Genomic DNA, 15,680 nt, shown 5'->3' on the forward strand with positions numbered 1-15,680 from the left:
ATTGTTTTGCCTGAATCCACTGGTCTTGTCAGTCAGATTGAATTAAACAGTTTCTAGATAACAGTGTAAACAACCACGATATGATATAAATGTGGAGATTTCATTGGGAGACTACTTTTTCTCTTTTTTTATACCCAAAGTTGAAAAAAAAATTTCTATGTGTAACAACTGCAAAAAAACCATAGGTTCTTTGCAGATGATGCAGTAATGCAGTATGTTAAAGGGGTTCAGCAAGCCTCTTAGCTCAATATAAACTCTTAGACTTTTGTCTCCTGTCATCTGGCTAAACGCTAGGAGGTCTGCAGGTCCAGACATTGATCGCCTCCAGGCCAGGTAAATTGTTAAACTGTGGTAAAAAATCACTTTTTTGGGTAAATTGTTGGGATCATACTTGGTGTATGTAAAACATTTCTTGTGATAATTGCAGTATAGAGGTCCATGTAGCGATGTAAGGTTCTAACTTTCCTCTGTTCCCATTAATTCCTAATGGCTGTCTCCCATTTTCTGACCCCTAACTGGCATTCGCCCATCATCATAATCATGTGAATGCATTGTTTAAAATGTTTATAAAAAATAAGGAGGTCCTTGACTTTCATCCATTAACTTATAAAAATAGAACATGTGCCTTGTGCCACAGTTTTATCACAGTTTTTTATCAACAACGTGCCTGAATGTTGTAGTTGTGTTTATTGGTTTCTCTGATTATCTATCCTCCATTGTGTCTCTGTGTGCAGACAAGACTTGAACCCATCATAGAAGACGTGGGTGACCACGAGCTGAAAAAGTCCAGCAAGCGGACACTTCCCGCTGACTGTGGCGACTCACTGGCCAAGAGAGGCAGTGTAAGCAACCGGCTCTAGTCTCCTCCAGAGATCATCCTTCACTGTTCCACTCACAGACCCTCTAACCTTTTTTTGTATACACTTGACTGTAGAGTAAAGGTGCCACCACTCTGCCACGATGAAGCTCTGCCTTACGACAGTCATATTGATTTCACAGCAGTGTGATATTGATGTCAACATATGTTAATTCACAGCATAGTGAGAGCTCCAACATATGCACACAATAAAAGATTTATGCACACACACAGCACTGAGCTCCCCTGCTAACCCTCTGTAATATCTCTCTATTTCTGAAGCCAGCACAGAGGGGGGGTGTCTTCACCCCCCCTTATCCCTCTGGGACATTTCATCGTGAAGATGAAACGTCACAAGGGTGTAAATATTACACCTTGAAACTGCACTGTGTAAATTAGCCATAAGCATAATGGGGAAACCCTCACTCTTAACTGGAAGGAGTAGGGGATGCAATGCTAAAGCCCCAGTCCCCCCTTAGATTTTTTCTTTTTTTCTTCTTATCTTCATGTTTGTGTCTCCTCAGTGCTCCCCGTGGCCGGATAATGCTTACGTCAGCACAAACCAGGCAGCTACTCCCTCCTTCAGCTCCGCCCCACTCTCCACCTATACGACCTCCTCAGTACCAGACAGGTAACTGTACGTTTCTGTTTTTGTGCATTTCCTTTAATGAAGGTTTCTGTCAATCTCACTACTCTTTGTTTTTCTTGTGTTGTAGTGATTCGTCCTCGCCCAATCACCAGGCAGACCCTGGTAACCATGGCAACTCAGAGGTAAGAGTGTACTTGTCTTTTTTAAAAGTATTACTTGTAGAAAAGTTGGAGAACTGAACATTTTCCTAGGCAGTGACTTTAGCTGCTTGTTTCTAATTAAGGTTTCCCTCCAGGATTTTCCTATATTTTGGTGCATTCATTTTACCCTCTACCTTTACGAGCCTTCTAGGGCCAGCTGCTGAGAAGCATCCCCACTGCATGGTGCTGCCACCACCGTGCTTGACAGTGGGGATGATTTGTTTGTTATGATGCAGAGGTCGCATTAACTGAATTTTCTCTGTCATTGATGGATTTTTTTGAAGGATGACAGAGAATTTTGAAGGCTGTCCGTCATTTTGACTGACTGGAATGATGAGGATGACCCTGCATTTCAGCGCACACACAGAGACACAGATGCATAGACCTTTTCCATTTTGCACACATGGACTATTAAGGAGGTTATTTAATCTGTTAAAAAATCTTGTAGCCAGTGGGCTCTCTCCCTGACCTCAACACCGTAGATAAGTAAAAGCATGTTGGTTCTCTGTGCTGACAGCGCACTGAGGCTACTGCAGGTGTCTCAGTCACAGAGGGGTACAGGTCAGCATGCAGAGTGTTAATGCCTTTGCACAATGAGTCCATTTCATGTTCTAATCATGTCTGCACGCTGATGCCAAAACTGCCGTTTTTTTTTGGAACAGGTTCGATTTTATGCAAAATTCGTATCAGTCTAAGTCATTTAAATGGGTGATTGAGGATTCAAAACAGTTTCCGCTGCTTCACCTCGCCTCCTCACCACCGCCTGATCCTCCCCTCTCCCCTCTTGCACCGAAACCTCACTTTAAACACCAAAGTTTGCTCATTTATTTTGTGGATATCAGATATGGAAACAGACATACATTTGTAGCTTACTCACAGCTCATAACAGAGACAGAATTAAAAAGTTGTTCTCCATCTCTCCAACTTGTCTCAGCGCTGTGACGCATGAGTGTGTGCTGTATGAAGCTCTCTGTCAGGCTGGATGGATCCAGCAGGACTTTAAAGAAGTGATATAGACACAGGCTCGCAGTACAATTTGCCACATGCTACAAATTTTCACAGTCAAGGCAAATACAAACGCACCTGACTCAGGGTGCAAGATCCGAGTGTGTGACATCTTTTCGGATTACAACTCCTGTGGAGCAGACAAATGTACACAGCTCCACAGTGCAGCCTTTTAACAACTTGTTAACAGCTATGGTCGTCTAACTACAACATCTTGATATTAGAAATATCCTCAAAACTGTGTGTGATATCTTAAATAGTGCAGTTCATAGTTGCTTGCTTCAAGACAGGGATTGTTGTTCCACTGTCACTGCGTAAAAATGATGAGGAGTAAATGATGTGCTGCTGTGTTCATCTTTCTCTCAGTGCTATTAAAAATGCACAACCTCAAAGATTGTTCTTTAAATATAAGTTGGGAAAGAGTGCTTCATTATTTAAACACTACTAATAAATTCATATTGAATAATATTACAGATACTAAAGAGAAAAGTATGATGATGGATTGTTAAATGGTATGACAGAATTTTTACGACCCTTTCCGTCAAAATGATGGACAACAAAAAAGTCCAGCACAACCTTTGTTATGATGTGCAGTGTTTGGTGTTTGCCAAACATGCTGCCATTTGGTGAACTCTAGTCCAGGTTTAATCTGAACAGCTTGTTCAGAGTAGTTATAGGTGTCTGGATGGCTTCTCTCACTAGTCTCCTTGTTGCTCACTCACTCAGTTTGTGAGGGCAGCCTGATATAGGCAGATTTACACATTTCATATTCCTTTCCTTTCTTGATGATAGATTTAACTGAGCTCTAGAGGTTGTTCAGTGCCTTGGAATTTTTCTGTATCCATCCCCTGACTTATACTATTCAATAACCTTTTCTCTGAGTTGCTTGGAGTGTTCTTTTGTCTTCATTGTGTAATGGTAGCCATGAATACCAATTAGACAGTGAATGGACCTTCCAGACACAGGTGTCTTTATACTGCAGTCACTGAGACACATTCACTGCACTCAGGTGATCCACATTTCAGATATTGTGAGACTACTAGCACCAATTGGCTTGACCTTTGTTCTATAAAGGGGGTGAATATTTATTGAGTCACATCTGTTTTCAATTTGACATTAAAGAGTTTTCTTGTAATTTTTGTCAAAAAAGCCAAATTATAGTGACCATGATTGGTTTATAAAATCATTAAAAGGGTAAAACATACAGTACAATGCTTTATAAAGCCATAGTATGTAATTGAGAACTGCAACAATTAGAAAATTGCATGATTATTCATATAAAATGTTTTTGGTTTGTAATAATTTTTAGTAATCACTTTTAAAGCAAATATATAATAGCCAAAAATGTTTGGGTCCATTTCTTGTTCCATGGAAAAGTTCAGTTGTTTTCTTTATTTTTTTTTACCAGCAAACCTACTGACATTTGGTTTTGACAAAACATGATCTATAAATATCATCAATTTTAAAAAGAATTTACTTACAATATTTACACTACGTTAAGCATGGTGAGATGAATGAAATACTAGTGTGTTTCAGCTCTAGTGTTATTTCTGACATAAAAGAAAATGATATTTCCTCAGTGGCTGGTAACGAGGAAATGTGGCAGCTCTAATTTAAAAACTTTACTCTGAAGAATCTCTGGGTCGCGAATATGTGTCAAAAGTTTAAATTTGGCATTCATATGTTGAAAGTGTGTTGACGTGTCTTTTTCTTTCCTGTGCAGCAGCTGAGCCCCACTGCCTCCATACAGGACGCACAGAAGTGGCTGCTGAAAAACCGCTTCAACTCCTACACACGGCTCTTCTCTCACTTCTCAGGTGCAAACACACACACACACACACACACACACACACACTGAAGCATGGGTGTGATGTAGTAACAGATTCAGTAACAGTTCTTCTCATATTTTTCGTGTAGGTTCCGATTTGTTGAAGCTTACCCGGGACGACCTGGTCCAGATTTGCGGGCCGGCAGATGGTATCAGACTCTTCAATGCCCTTAAATCCAGGTTTGTTAGAAAGTGTGTTTGTACACATCATAATAAAGGGGCCAGTGTGTTTCTCTGCATTAATCTGTGTGTCTGTGTGCAGGTCAGTGCGCCCCAGGTTGACAGTGTACGTCTGTCAGGAGTCTCCCAGAGAGAGCCCCCTGCTGGAGACACAGGGCACCAGTGAAAACGAAGAACACAGCATTTCCTCAAATTTACATGGTAAACAAGCTAAATTGCATTAGAGCGCTGATGTTCATTCAAAGTGTAATACAGTGCAAGAGTTTAAAGATCTCCTCTGTTTCAGTGTATCATGCTCTGTACTTGGAGGAGCTCACAGCTGCAGAACTCATCCGTAAGATGGCATGTGTGTGCAGCCTTCCGCTGGGGACGATCAACCAGGTGTACAGACAGGGTCCAACAGGCATCCTTATCCTGCTCAGCGACCAGGTACACCACAGACACATGTGCACTCTGTTGAAAACAGTTCTTCATCAGCACCTTAAATCTTCAACCAGTAGAGGGCTCTTTGTTGTTACAAAAGAAAGAAGGCCTCCATCATCAGCACACATACAGTAAAAAACCGTCACCATGAAAACCAGCAAACAGCTTTGTCACTGAGCTCTAGGTGTATATTTAAGTACATCTTTGAAATGATGAGCGTGTGCACATGGATCAAAAAGCAGTTTGTTGCCAAGTAGGTTTACAGATATGATAAATTTGTCCTGTTACTTTGTTGCAAAATATGAACATAGGTGTAAGAAAAAAGTGGAAAGCCAATAAACAGCAGTACTTCTGCTGTCAAGAGACTTACAGAAAGTAAGATTAAAAATATAGAAGAAAAATAATACTGAACCCAAATATCCCTCAGTAGAAAGTTATGACGCAGCTTGAGCAATATGGCCTTAAGATCATATCACCATCTTTTTCTTGCATGTTACAGTAAAGCTTTGCATCACAGTATTACAAAATTAAAAAGAGAGAATACATTTAAATGCATATTCATGTGACACAACCCCCCTTCTCCCCCTAAAACAAGCCTGTGATGACCGACTGAACTCATGTCTGAGCAGAAGATCCCCTTTCTCATTACACTTGTAAGTGTAATCTCTACGACACATTTTCTGATGTGGGCATTCACAGTGAAAACGTGAGAAAAATAACAACCATGAATTTTATTGTGAAGAACTTGAGTAGCATGTAAATCACTGATTTAACTTAGCTTTGGCTACCACACTGGCAAATTTACACTGCAAAAAAGTTTACTGCTGCTTCTCAGAACTTGTTTTAACTCACCATAGCCTTAAAACAAAAGTCATGAGTTAAAACACACCTTTAAAAATGTTACTTGAGCAGTTAAAAGACTTGAGACAAACAAATGCAACACTGAGCCTGTGTTAAAGGGGTATTTCGGATTTTTGAAGTTTGGTTGTATAAGGTACGTAGCTATAGTAGTGGCATTAGTCTCCAGTGATTTCTGTGAAAGTTACTCCTGTGGTTATGACGAGCTCAGAGAGATCCACGGCATAGTGGCCATAAATGGGAACGTTTTATCCGTGTAGTTTAACGAGTTTTACGTAAAAATGGGCCAAGAAAGTATGTTGGCTCACCTGTATGCTGCGTTGAAACGTACAAAGCGCTTCATTTCTCCAACAAAACCCCTCTGTGTCTGGCACTAATTTTTCAGCACTTTGTCTCCTTCCGCCGCGCACTGATATCGTCTGCACCCTGGAGAGTCAGCAGGCTGAAAAAGAGAGCAGAGAAACTTCATTTGAAAGTTTTGAGCAGGAAAGATCCTGAGTTACCTGGTTGTGTGGGTGTGGAAAATGCGAACCCATGCTCGTAAATTAGTGCTTGACTCTGAGGGGGTTTTTTGGGAGAAATGAAGTGCTTTGTATGGTGGTTTTTTCTGGATACAGCATACAGGCGAGCTAATGTTTTCTTGGCCCATTTTTATGTAAAAGTTGTTAAACTATGTGGATAAAACGTTCCCATTTATAGCCACTATGCCGCGGAGCTCTCTGAGCTCGTTATAACCACAGGATCAACTTTCACAAAAATCACCGGAGGCCAATGCCACTACTATAGCCAAGTACCTCATATGACCCAACTTCAAAAAATGCCAAAATATCCCTTTAAAGCCTCAGATTGGCCAACGGAGATGCTCTGAAATGTGAACACACTTGCTGCATGTTGTGGTTATTTCAGCCATCAAACATTAAGAGAAAAAACACATATTTTACCCGTTTACTGTAAGAGTGGGTGACATTTGGTTAGTTTTCTGGCAGCTTATAATGCTAGAGAAAGACATGCTGATGACTTGACTCAGGCTGAGCTGCTGTTTGTCACATATCACTCTGCTACGCCAGCGGTAGCAGCATTTTTACCTCACGTGTGTACTACAACACAACATATTCGTTTAACTCATGCGAAGGTACTGATACCAGTTCACTGCCCACCACTACAATGACATGATAGGCAGAATAAATATGAGTCTGAGATTTTGTCTAACTGAACTACATTTCATCTAAGTTTTGTTCAAACTCTTATATTTAATGCCCCGAGTCCAAAAAGCAGACTTTATTTTAAACATGACATTTATGGATGTGTGTCTTTTGGATTTATCCAGAAGTCCAAATTACCAACCTGAAAAGTTAACCCACCCATGAATGTGTTTCCCTACCGTACACACTTCCCTTCTATTCTAGCTTCTATCAGACTATTGTCAGAAGATTTGAATAACGTAAACCAAAAGAAAAGAAGTCATTAGTCAGTTATTTCTTTGTGAAGCCAATAGAATTCCTATAAATTGCGATGATGCTGTCTGATTTAATATTAAAGTGGTCTTTAAAGGGTTTAAAATGCACCACCCGCCTGCCCTGCTCCGCTGTCTTGAATTATGGAGTCTTTTTAATCAAATTAGCACCAAACATGTCTATTAACTAAATAGTATATCACTGTTTGCTTTAAATGGGTGTATATGACACAGCCTACTGAGAGAGAAAAGTTGACACACTGAATCAGCACCTGCAGGGCGTGACAGCTCTGTCTTATCTGACACATCTGGTAGTGTATTAGGAGAAATGTTCACAGAGATTGTCTGCTAAAACAAAGCTTTTCTATCAGGTGACTGTCCAGGTACACTGACAGGTTTATAGTCCAATCACAAATGATTCTCCATCTCTTGTCTTCATACCTTTCCGTTGATAATTCAGTTAAAGTGCGCTGCCATCAGGTTTTCTTACATTATATGACCGTCTCGGTGCACCTCCCATTCACAAAACATGGGTTAGGTCTGACTTTTTTAACATACTCCTCTATTCTAGGCATAAAAATTACACCCAGGCATAACTCAGAGCTTTTGTCCAGCTGGTGCACAGGGAAGAACTTTAAGTCAGTCATTAATTCTAGCTCTAAGTCAGGCATAATGTTACACCCAGGCGTATGACCAGCTGGTGCACTTGACCCAAGAAGTTCAGAGAGAGAGATAGAGGTACGCTGGCAGGGAGGTCTTACAGAAATGCATATCCAAAACAATTTGCATTAACAGAAAACACAAATGCAAGCTATGACCAAAAACACTAATGCTACCAAGTGAAGGACAGCTGCGAGTCACTGCAACACAACCACAAGTCACTGCAGAACAACCACAAGCTGCTGCAACACAACCACAAGCTGCTGCAACACAACCACAAGTCGCTGCAACACAACCATAAGTCACTGCAAGACAATCAAAAGGACCTGTAACAAGACCACAAGTCACTGCAAGACAACCACAAGTCACTGCAGAAAAACTACAAGTCACTGCAACACAACCATAAGTTGCTGCAACACTGCCACAAGTTGCTACAACACAATCACAAGTCACTGCAACACAACCACAAGTCGCTGCAACACAACTAAGGTAAGATATTCCTTCATTAGTCTCGCAAGGGGAAATTCCAAATTTACAGCAGCAAGAGTAGAGTAAACAAAGCATGTTGAACAAATTACAGATTGGAAATGGGGAGACTCTTAAATGTACACTTATATATATATATATATATACACACCCATAATTATATATATAGACATGTGTACAGTCACTACAACTACAAGTCACTGCAATACAGCCTCAAGTTGCTGCAACACAACTGCAAGTCACTGTAACACAACCACAGGTCACTGCAATACAACCTCAAGTTGCTGCAATACAACAGCAGGACACAGCAACACAACCACAGGATGCTGCAACAAGACCGCAAGTCACTGCAGCACAGCAACATTCAAATGGTAGGGTCAGAAAATGGTAGGGTCAGAATTTGCAAAGTCTGCGAGACCATCAACAACCATGGTACATTCAAGATCCCTTAAATTACCTTTCTTCCCCAGTCTTTTGCTCAGCATGAAAATAAATGCATCGGTTGCTGCCATGAATTGGCTGATAAGATTTGTATGAATGAACAGTTAAACACCTATAGAAGTGCTCAGTGAGTGTATGTCTCTCCTTAATTGTAGTGATTGTGGTGGATGATGGTAAATTGAAAACATATTTTTTTGTTAAACATTAAAGACATTTTTCTTCGTTTTTTTTTTCTCTGGGATGTGCATGTTTAGGAAAATAATCTAATTGCGATATTTTTCCGCAATATTGCAATTGCAGTTTGATATGCAGTTATTTCTTAAGTTCTTCATTTTGTCTATTTTCCAACAAACACAAGCAATAAATATTTCTAGATTACAAGCAACACAATATTAGCTTAAACTAAGGCTGAACAATTTTGGACAAATATCTAATTGTGATGATTTTGACTCGTATTGCAAATTGGATATGAATTATTGTATTGAAGGGAGTGATAATTTTTATGTCATTCTCATATTTGATCCAAAAATGTAAAAAAACATGAAGAAAGTAAGATTTTTTTTGTAGACTATTCTAAAAAAATGCCACTTGAATGATTGCATAGTGTGTAATGCATAACATAATCTGCTGCAGAAAAGTTTTTAAACTGGTATTTTGACACAAATTTCAATTCAAAGAAATATTTCAACTTCTGCGATTTGGATATTGCAACAGGCCATATTGTGATTTAATCTAATTTGTGATTAATTGCCCAGCCCTATGCATGTTTGGTGTGTTTCTTGTGCTTGATATTAGTTTGCTGTAGAAATACATCAGTCATAAGCTGAAATATTACTGTTTTTCTCTAAATGTTTAATTTTGCTCTGGTTAAAGTCTGTAGATGTAATTGTAGAGCTTTTTTAGAGTAAATGGCAGGGCTACAGTTGAGACGTGTTGACTGTTTAGAGAAGTAGAATTAGACCATGCTTTGTGCAGCAACAACAACTCGACTGTGTGGGGCCTCTTATTTGCATGTAATTTACATGTCTGCCTTGTCTGTGATGTGTTTTACAGATGGTTTACAACCTGCCAGATGAAACCTGTTTTTTGATCAGCACTGTCAAAGGTGAGCTCAGGATCATTGATACCATGGGTTTTTAAACATTTTTTTTGTAAATTTGGCCCAAGGGATCAGCAGGGATTTGATGTACCTCTGTCATGTTCCTCCACAGATGAACTGGGCGAAGGACTCCATCTAATCCTGAAGTAGCGAGCAGGACAGATGGCATCACTAATACTCCACCCTCTGTTTTGGAGTTGAAGCCTCCTCTCCGTCCCCTCCCTCGCACTGCCTCTCACTCTCTCCTCGTACCTCCTCCTCTTCTCTCTTAACCGCCCGCTTGATGGAAAGCAGAGACTGCGTTAAGAAGCCATGTAAAATGTTAGAATCTGACATGGGTGTGTCCACTGTTTCATATTGAAAACACTATTAACGGAGGAGGTCAGTTCAGAGAAGAGAGACCGGAGGGGGCTATGAAGTTAGAGGAAACATGACAACGTTGTATGTATTTTGATTTTATTATTTTATTTTTTGTCTTTTATATTGTTTCCTGCAGGGTGAGGGAGGGGGGGGGCTCCAGGAGAGGGGGTAGAGTGGCGTTCTGGCTTGAAGAAGGAAATATAAAGAAAGCAGAGTTTCCTTATTGCTCGTTGCCCTTCCTACACAACGCACACAACCAGCACTAGGCCAGTATTTGATAACCTGTACTGCTGAACAGCATGCGATCTCAACATACTAACCTGCTTCAAGGTGAAACCCAACTTACTCTGCTTGTTTAACATTCGCGACGAGGGTTGTCTTATTGAAACATTTATGAACGGCTGAGCTCGATAATGCCTGAAATATTCAGGACAAATTCATGGACGTTGACACAAGAATTAATTTAATTTTCTTGTCAAACAGACTGAACTCACTCACTCACTCGTATAAAGTCCAGCCATATCTATCCGTCTCCTCATGTGCGTCCTGTTCAGCCTGCGCTTTACCTGTTTTTAGTTGATGCTTTATTTATGGATCAGCTGTGTTTGTTGCTCTCATTGAATTTACTTTTTTCTGGTGCCATATCGGCTTTTTTAAAAAACTGAATCTTTTGCTCACATTCACAAACACAGTGCACACGTTCCTCATCTTTGACCCATCTGCTCTCTGTTCTGACCCTGTGACGCTGCTTTAGAGGAGTGGGGTTTATTCCTTTTGGAATGTCAGCCATAAATGTAAAAAAAACCCCGGCTGATACAAGGACAGCAATGCCTATCCAAAAACCTTCAGTTATGTGGACCAAATGGGTTTCAGGTTGATAGGCATTTTCTGAAGATGGCTTTGTACATCTCTGTCACTAGAAGCAATCATGAAATCCATTATGTGGTAAAATTAAACCCTCATGTAGTGGAGTTGCTCTACCCTGCATGTACATAAACCCTCCATTCCAGGATCTCCTCTGCAAGAACAGCACAGCACAGGCTGGAAGAAATGTATCACTGCAGTAGCCTGGTTTTGAAAGTCTTAAACCATAGACTAGAAAATCCTGGCAGCTCCACCTCCATCGTCAAAATGCTGTTTTTAATGTAGCTAAGCAAGGGGAGCGCAAAGCGTGTTCACTTACTTTGAAAAGTTACAGGAAGTCTCACACGAGTCCTTGGTTTAGTCAACCCTCCTTTTTGATTTTGGTGCACCATGTGTGGCGATTTGCATCCAGTTTGCACGCCTCAAAGTGTCAGATGATGTGTATGCGTGTGTGAGCATGTGTATTATTTTTTTTGTTCTTTCAGAAAAAACTTATGTCAGTAGTAGTCATGAAATCTTTCCTGTTGGTATGATGTAACTGTTTAGCTTACTGTTTAGTAAAGAGCATGAGGAGGATGGGGAAGCAGGGAGGGAGGGATAAAGGATTTTCAGTGGGTGTTATTCCTCCTGTTTTCCCCAGAAGTTAGAGACCAAGTCTGCACTGAAAAATCACAAAACTCAAGCTTGATGTGTAGTCCATAGTCCTACAGCCACAACCTCTTTATACCCACCTATAAGAAAGAGAATAAGAGAATAAAAAATGTAAAGACTGAGAAGTTTGTCTCCCCACATGCCAGAGCCAGGACTGTAGCTCTTGTGATGTTTACAAGGCAAAGTTAACTGTGTTCATAGACTCAAAGAATTAGAGTGTAATAGAGCGGATGTGATACCAAGTTTTGGTCCCCTGAAGGCCTGACCCAGTCGTCTGTATGTGTGAGTGTGTGTTATTGAGTGTGTTTGAGAGAGTGCGAGCAGGAGAGGTGACCACCGTTCATGTTCAGCCTAATGTCAATGATGATGCTTCTCGTGCACAGTATCGTATGCTGGAGATGTACACAACCACGTGCTGGGAATAAATGATTTCATAACTTTCTCTGGTGTCCTGCTTCATCACACAACACTCACATTAGATTTTAGTGGAAACAGCATGTCAGTCAGTCTTTGTAAAGCACCCATTCATAACAGAAGTAATCAAGACAATTTAAAAAAGGGCAGGTCTAGACCATACTATTTGACATTATTTATAAAGACCCAACATTAATCACCGTAAGTTTCAGCATTAAATAACATTTTGAAAAGTTTCAGTGTTGTGGAAAAAGATTCCTTTACTGGGCAGTACCCTGGAGCAGAACTGGACTCATGGAACAGCCATCTGCCCAAGCTGTGTTTGGGTTGAAAAGAGAGAGAGAGGAGGGAAAATGAGAGATGGAGAGGGGCAGGTGGAGGAAAACAGAAAGGGGAGATGATTTTTTTTTTTTTTTTTACACACGCACACACACACACACACACTAACACATATAAATATATACACCCCCTTGAGTAAATTGTCATTTTTTAACTGAAATAAATATGTGGACTTAATATTCATGATCCAATGCCTTTTGGCCACAGGATGTCCACCTGGATATTTCTATACCAAAAAGAAATTAAAGGCTAAACAGTCGTTTTTGGTTGTGTTGGATCAATTTTGAACTTGAACATGATCATGCATGTGGCAGTGGCTCCATTAAGTGTCTAATCTAAAATACCACAGCCATAACGAAACAGAACTTAACAGAGTAAAAAACTAAATCTTTACAGCATTGGACAACTGCAAGAGGAAATTAAAAATGAAATGTATTTGACTATAATGTAAAAAAAAAAATACAGAAAACTAAATTTGTATAGTCTGAGTGCATTTTTTAATTGTTTATAAGTTTTATATATGTATATATTTTCTTTTATTAAGTCCCAAACATCCTTAAATCATTTCTGTGTGAAGACTGATTAAGAGAAGAGGCTCCTTCTTTAATAATTAAGAATCTAAGAGGGGGAGAAGAAAGGATGTGGAGAGGCCCCATACCTGTGTTCGTCCTGGGCCCTGAATTGCTTAATCCGCCCCTGGTCCAATCACTGGCGTTAAATCAGGAGCCATGTGATATCCTGGTCTGAGAAAGTGGGAGGAAACCATATCCGTTACTCAGAGATGGGACTACAAACAGGCCAACACGGGCCAGTCAGATATGTTTTGACACCTGTCTGCTTTGTTAATATGCTTCTTTGACAAGTCAAATGAATTATGAAACTTAAACTGTGGACACATTTACTTTTAATAACGTCATTTCTTATAACCTATACTGAGTCTGCGCGGTGCGCGGCGCCGTTTCCCCATGACGTAATTTGACGTTTCTTGTCAGAATCCAGGAAGTGAGTCGCTGGCTGTTGTTTGTGTTCGTTGGTCGCTAATCGCCTCTGTTTTCTGACTCTACATATCACCTTACGGGCCGAAATGGCGACGTTTATTTCAGTCCCGTTAAAAAAGTCCTCCGAGGTGGATCTGGCGAAGCCGCTGTCGAAGTTTGTCACAGCCTCTTACTCAGCGGGAGAGGAGCAGGCGGAGTACATCCGCGCCGTGGAGGAGTTGAACAAGCTCCGCAGGAACGCGCTGGGAAGGCCGCTGGACAAACACGAGAGCTCCCTGGAGATCCTGCTCAGGTACAAAGAGCTGCCTTCCGTAACTCACCTGGCTTAGCAACTCTATCACTTACACCGACTACCGTCTCACCTGTCGCGGTGAGTTAGCCCAGCCGTTGCCGCACCCAGATGTGTTAGCTTTAGCGGCTAACCTGGGAGCTAAAGTTGGTCAACATAATATGGTCGGAGGTTTTTCCTTACCATAATGCCTGACTCATTGCTACACTTGCCAAGTTTCCTGGGCAGACTAACAGAGGCCTGACCTGTCTTCTAGTTTAACAAAAGTGTCTGATATTTTTGAAATAATATTAGCCATGTTAGCCTAGTTAGCTGTGGTCAAATCTGTGGTATGATTGTAGGATTAGTTTTAGCTTAAATCTTTAGTTTAATTGTATGTTCTGTATTAAACCGTATTGTAGCACAAAATACAAACGTCCAGCAGTCAGAAAGATAGCAATATAAGATGGCCTCTTAAACTGAAAATATGACTGAATACCTGCTGAAGCATAACATTACAGACAGACATGGTTAAAGCTACTTTGGCTGATAATCATCACAATTACTAAGATGTTTACAGCGCATTTTCATGGACTGAAAGAGGCTTTAACATATCTTTAACATACAGGGAAACTATAAGAAAAAGCAGAGATATAATGACATTTGAATACAACTACCTATCAGGGTTGGGAAATGTCTGATTGTACTTCAGTAAAAGCACAGTTACTCTGCTAGTATTTCACTTGAGTAAAAGTACAAGACTGTTGATCTACTCCAGCAGAAGTAACAACAATTTAATTGAAAATTTGATTTAAGTACTGAGTAGCTACTCAGGAGTTGTACAGAAGAAACTGATCTTTTCTCATTGGCAATAACAAAAGAATAGATCTCCTACCAGGTTGTTCAGGTAAAGTCATACCTTTGTAATAAAGTAAAATACAACAGCTGTTTTGGGATAGTGTTCTCTTGCTATTAGGGATGCATGAAATTGGATTTTTGCCAATATCCAAAATGCTATTTACAACTCAGTTTTAGCTGCTATCAATATTGATATATAATGTAGTTCAGGCTTAAAACTTCAGTCCTTCAGACACTTTTATCTAAAGTTTAGGACCTGACTGGGATTCAAACCATCAACCTCCCAGACCATAGTCAGCAGGGTAACCCACTGAGCTATCCAGCATCTCAGCTGGCAGCTGAGAGGATGATCAGGAGAGGAGCGTGGAACTGTCTTCCAAGCAGGGAGGGCCAACCAAACCTGGGGTGCCTACTCCCCATGTGACATTACGAGGGTAAAGTCTGATAACGGCTTGTTTTAGCACACATTTTCTGAAAGGTGGAGAAAGAGAGGTTAGAAGGGAATTAATTTTTCTGGTACATAAGGGGATTGTGGACGGACCAGGGGCACATATTTTTGTTAGAAAAGCCTGGAAAAGTGATTTTTGCATAATATGTCTCCTTTAAAGTGTAAGGAATAATGACTAATAAAGAAAGACGTCAGCAAACATAGGTCTGTTGATCCAGCCTAAAACTCCATCAACTCACAGCCAATATTTACAGCTGATGTAGGCAGATTTCTTTAGCCAAAATATCGGTTGTAAACACTGGCAAACATTTTCATATTCGCTGATACCCATGTTGTGCAGATAATACTGTGCATCTCTACATGCTATGTGAAACTGTGTAGGAATAATCCAGTGGTATGATA

At 40.4% G+C, this 15,680-nt stretch overlaps 2 protein-coding genes across 7 annotated transcripts in view; both read left to right on the plus strand.

Moving 5' to 3' along the window:
- The window catches only part of ubp1 (upstream binding protein 1), a 32,133-nt gene extending 19,739 nt beyond the window's left edge, over positions 1 to 12,394 (plus strand). For 2 of the 3 annotated variants that reach the window (XM_041808386.1, XM_041808384.1), the window contains exons 8-16: positions 735 to 842; positions 1,381 to 1,487; positions 1,573 to 1,627; positions 4,374 to 4,467; positions 4,568 to 4,658; positions 4,741 to 4,859; positions 4,945 to 5,087; positions 10,033 to 10,084; positions 10,191 to 12,394. In XM_041808386.1, the coding sequence (XP_041664320.1) occupies positions 735 to 842; positions 1,381 to 1,487; positions 1,573 to 1,627; positions 4,374 to 4,467; positions 4,568 to 4,658; positions 4,741 to 4,859; positions 4,945 to 5,087; positions 10,033 to 10,084; positions 10,191 to 10,228 (807 nt within the window). In that variant the 3' untranslated portion in view covers positions 10,229 to 12,394. The remainder of the gene's footprint in view (positions 1 to 734; positions 843 to 1,380; positions 1,488 to 1,572; positions 1,628 to 4,373; positions 4,468 to 4,567; positions 4,659 to 4,740; positions 4,860 to 4,944; positions 5,088 to 10,032; positions 10,085 to 10,190) is intronic. The other variant, XM_041808385.1, reaches the window with a different exon arrangement.
- Positions 12,395 to 13,586: 1,192 nt separating this feature from the next.
- LOC121523972 (programmed cell death 6 interacting protein) overlaps positions 13,587 to 15,680 on the plus strand; it is a 36,489-nt gene continuing 34,395 nt past the window's right edge. Inside the window, exon 1 of one of the 4 annotated variants that reach the window (XM_041809089.1) lies at positions 13,587 to 13,996. In XM_041809089.1, coding sequence (XP_041665023.1) covers positions 13,791 to 13,996 — 206 coding nt within the window. In that variant the 5' untranslated portion in view covers positions 13,587 to 13,790. The remainder of the gene's footprint in view (positions 13,997 to 15,680) is intronic. The other 3 variants (XM_041809091.1, XM_041809087.1, XM_041809090.1) reach the window with 3 other exon arrangements.

This window comes from Cheilinus undulatus, linkage group 16, assembly GCF_018320785.1.
Source record: "Cheilinus undulatus linkage group 16, ASM1832078v1, whole genome shotgun sequence".
Taxonomy (NCBI): domain Eukaryota; kingdom Metazoa; phylum Chordata; class Actinopteri; order Labriformes; family Labridae; genus Cheilinus; species Cheilinus undulatus.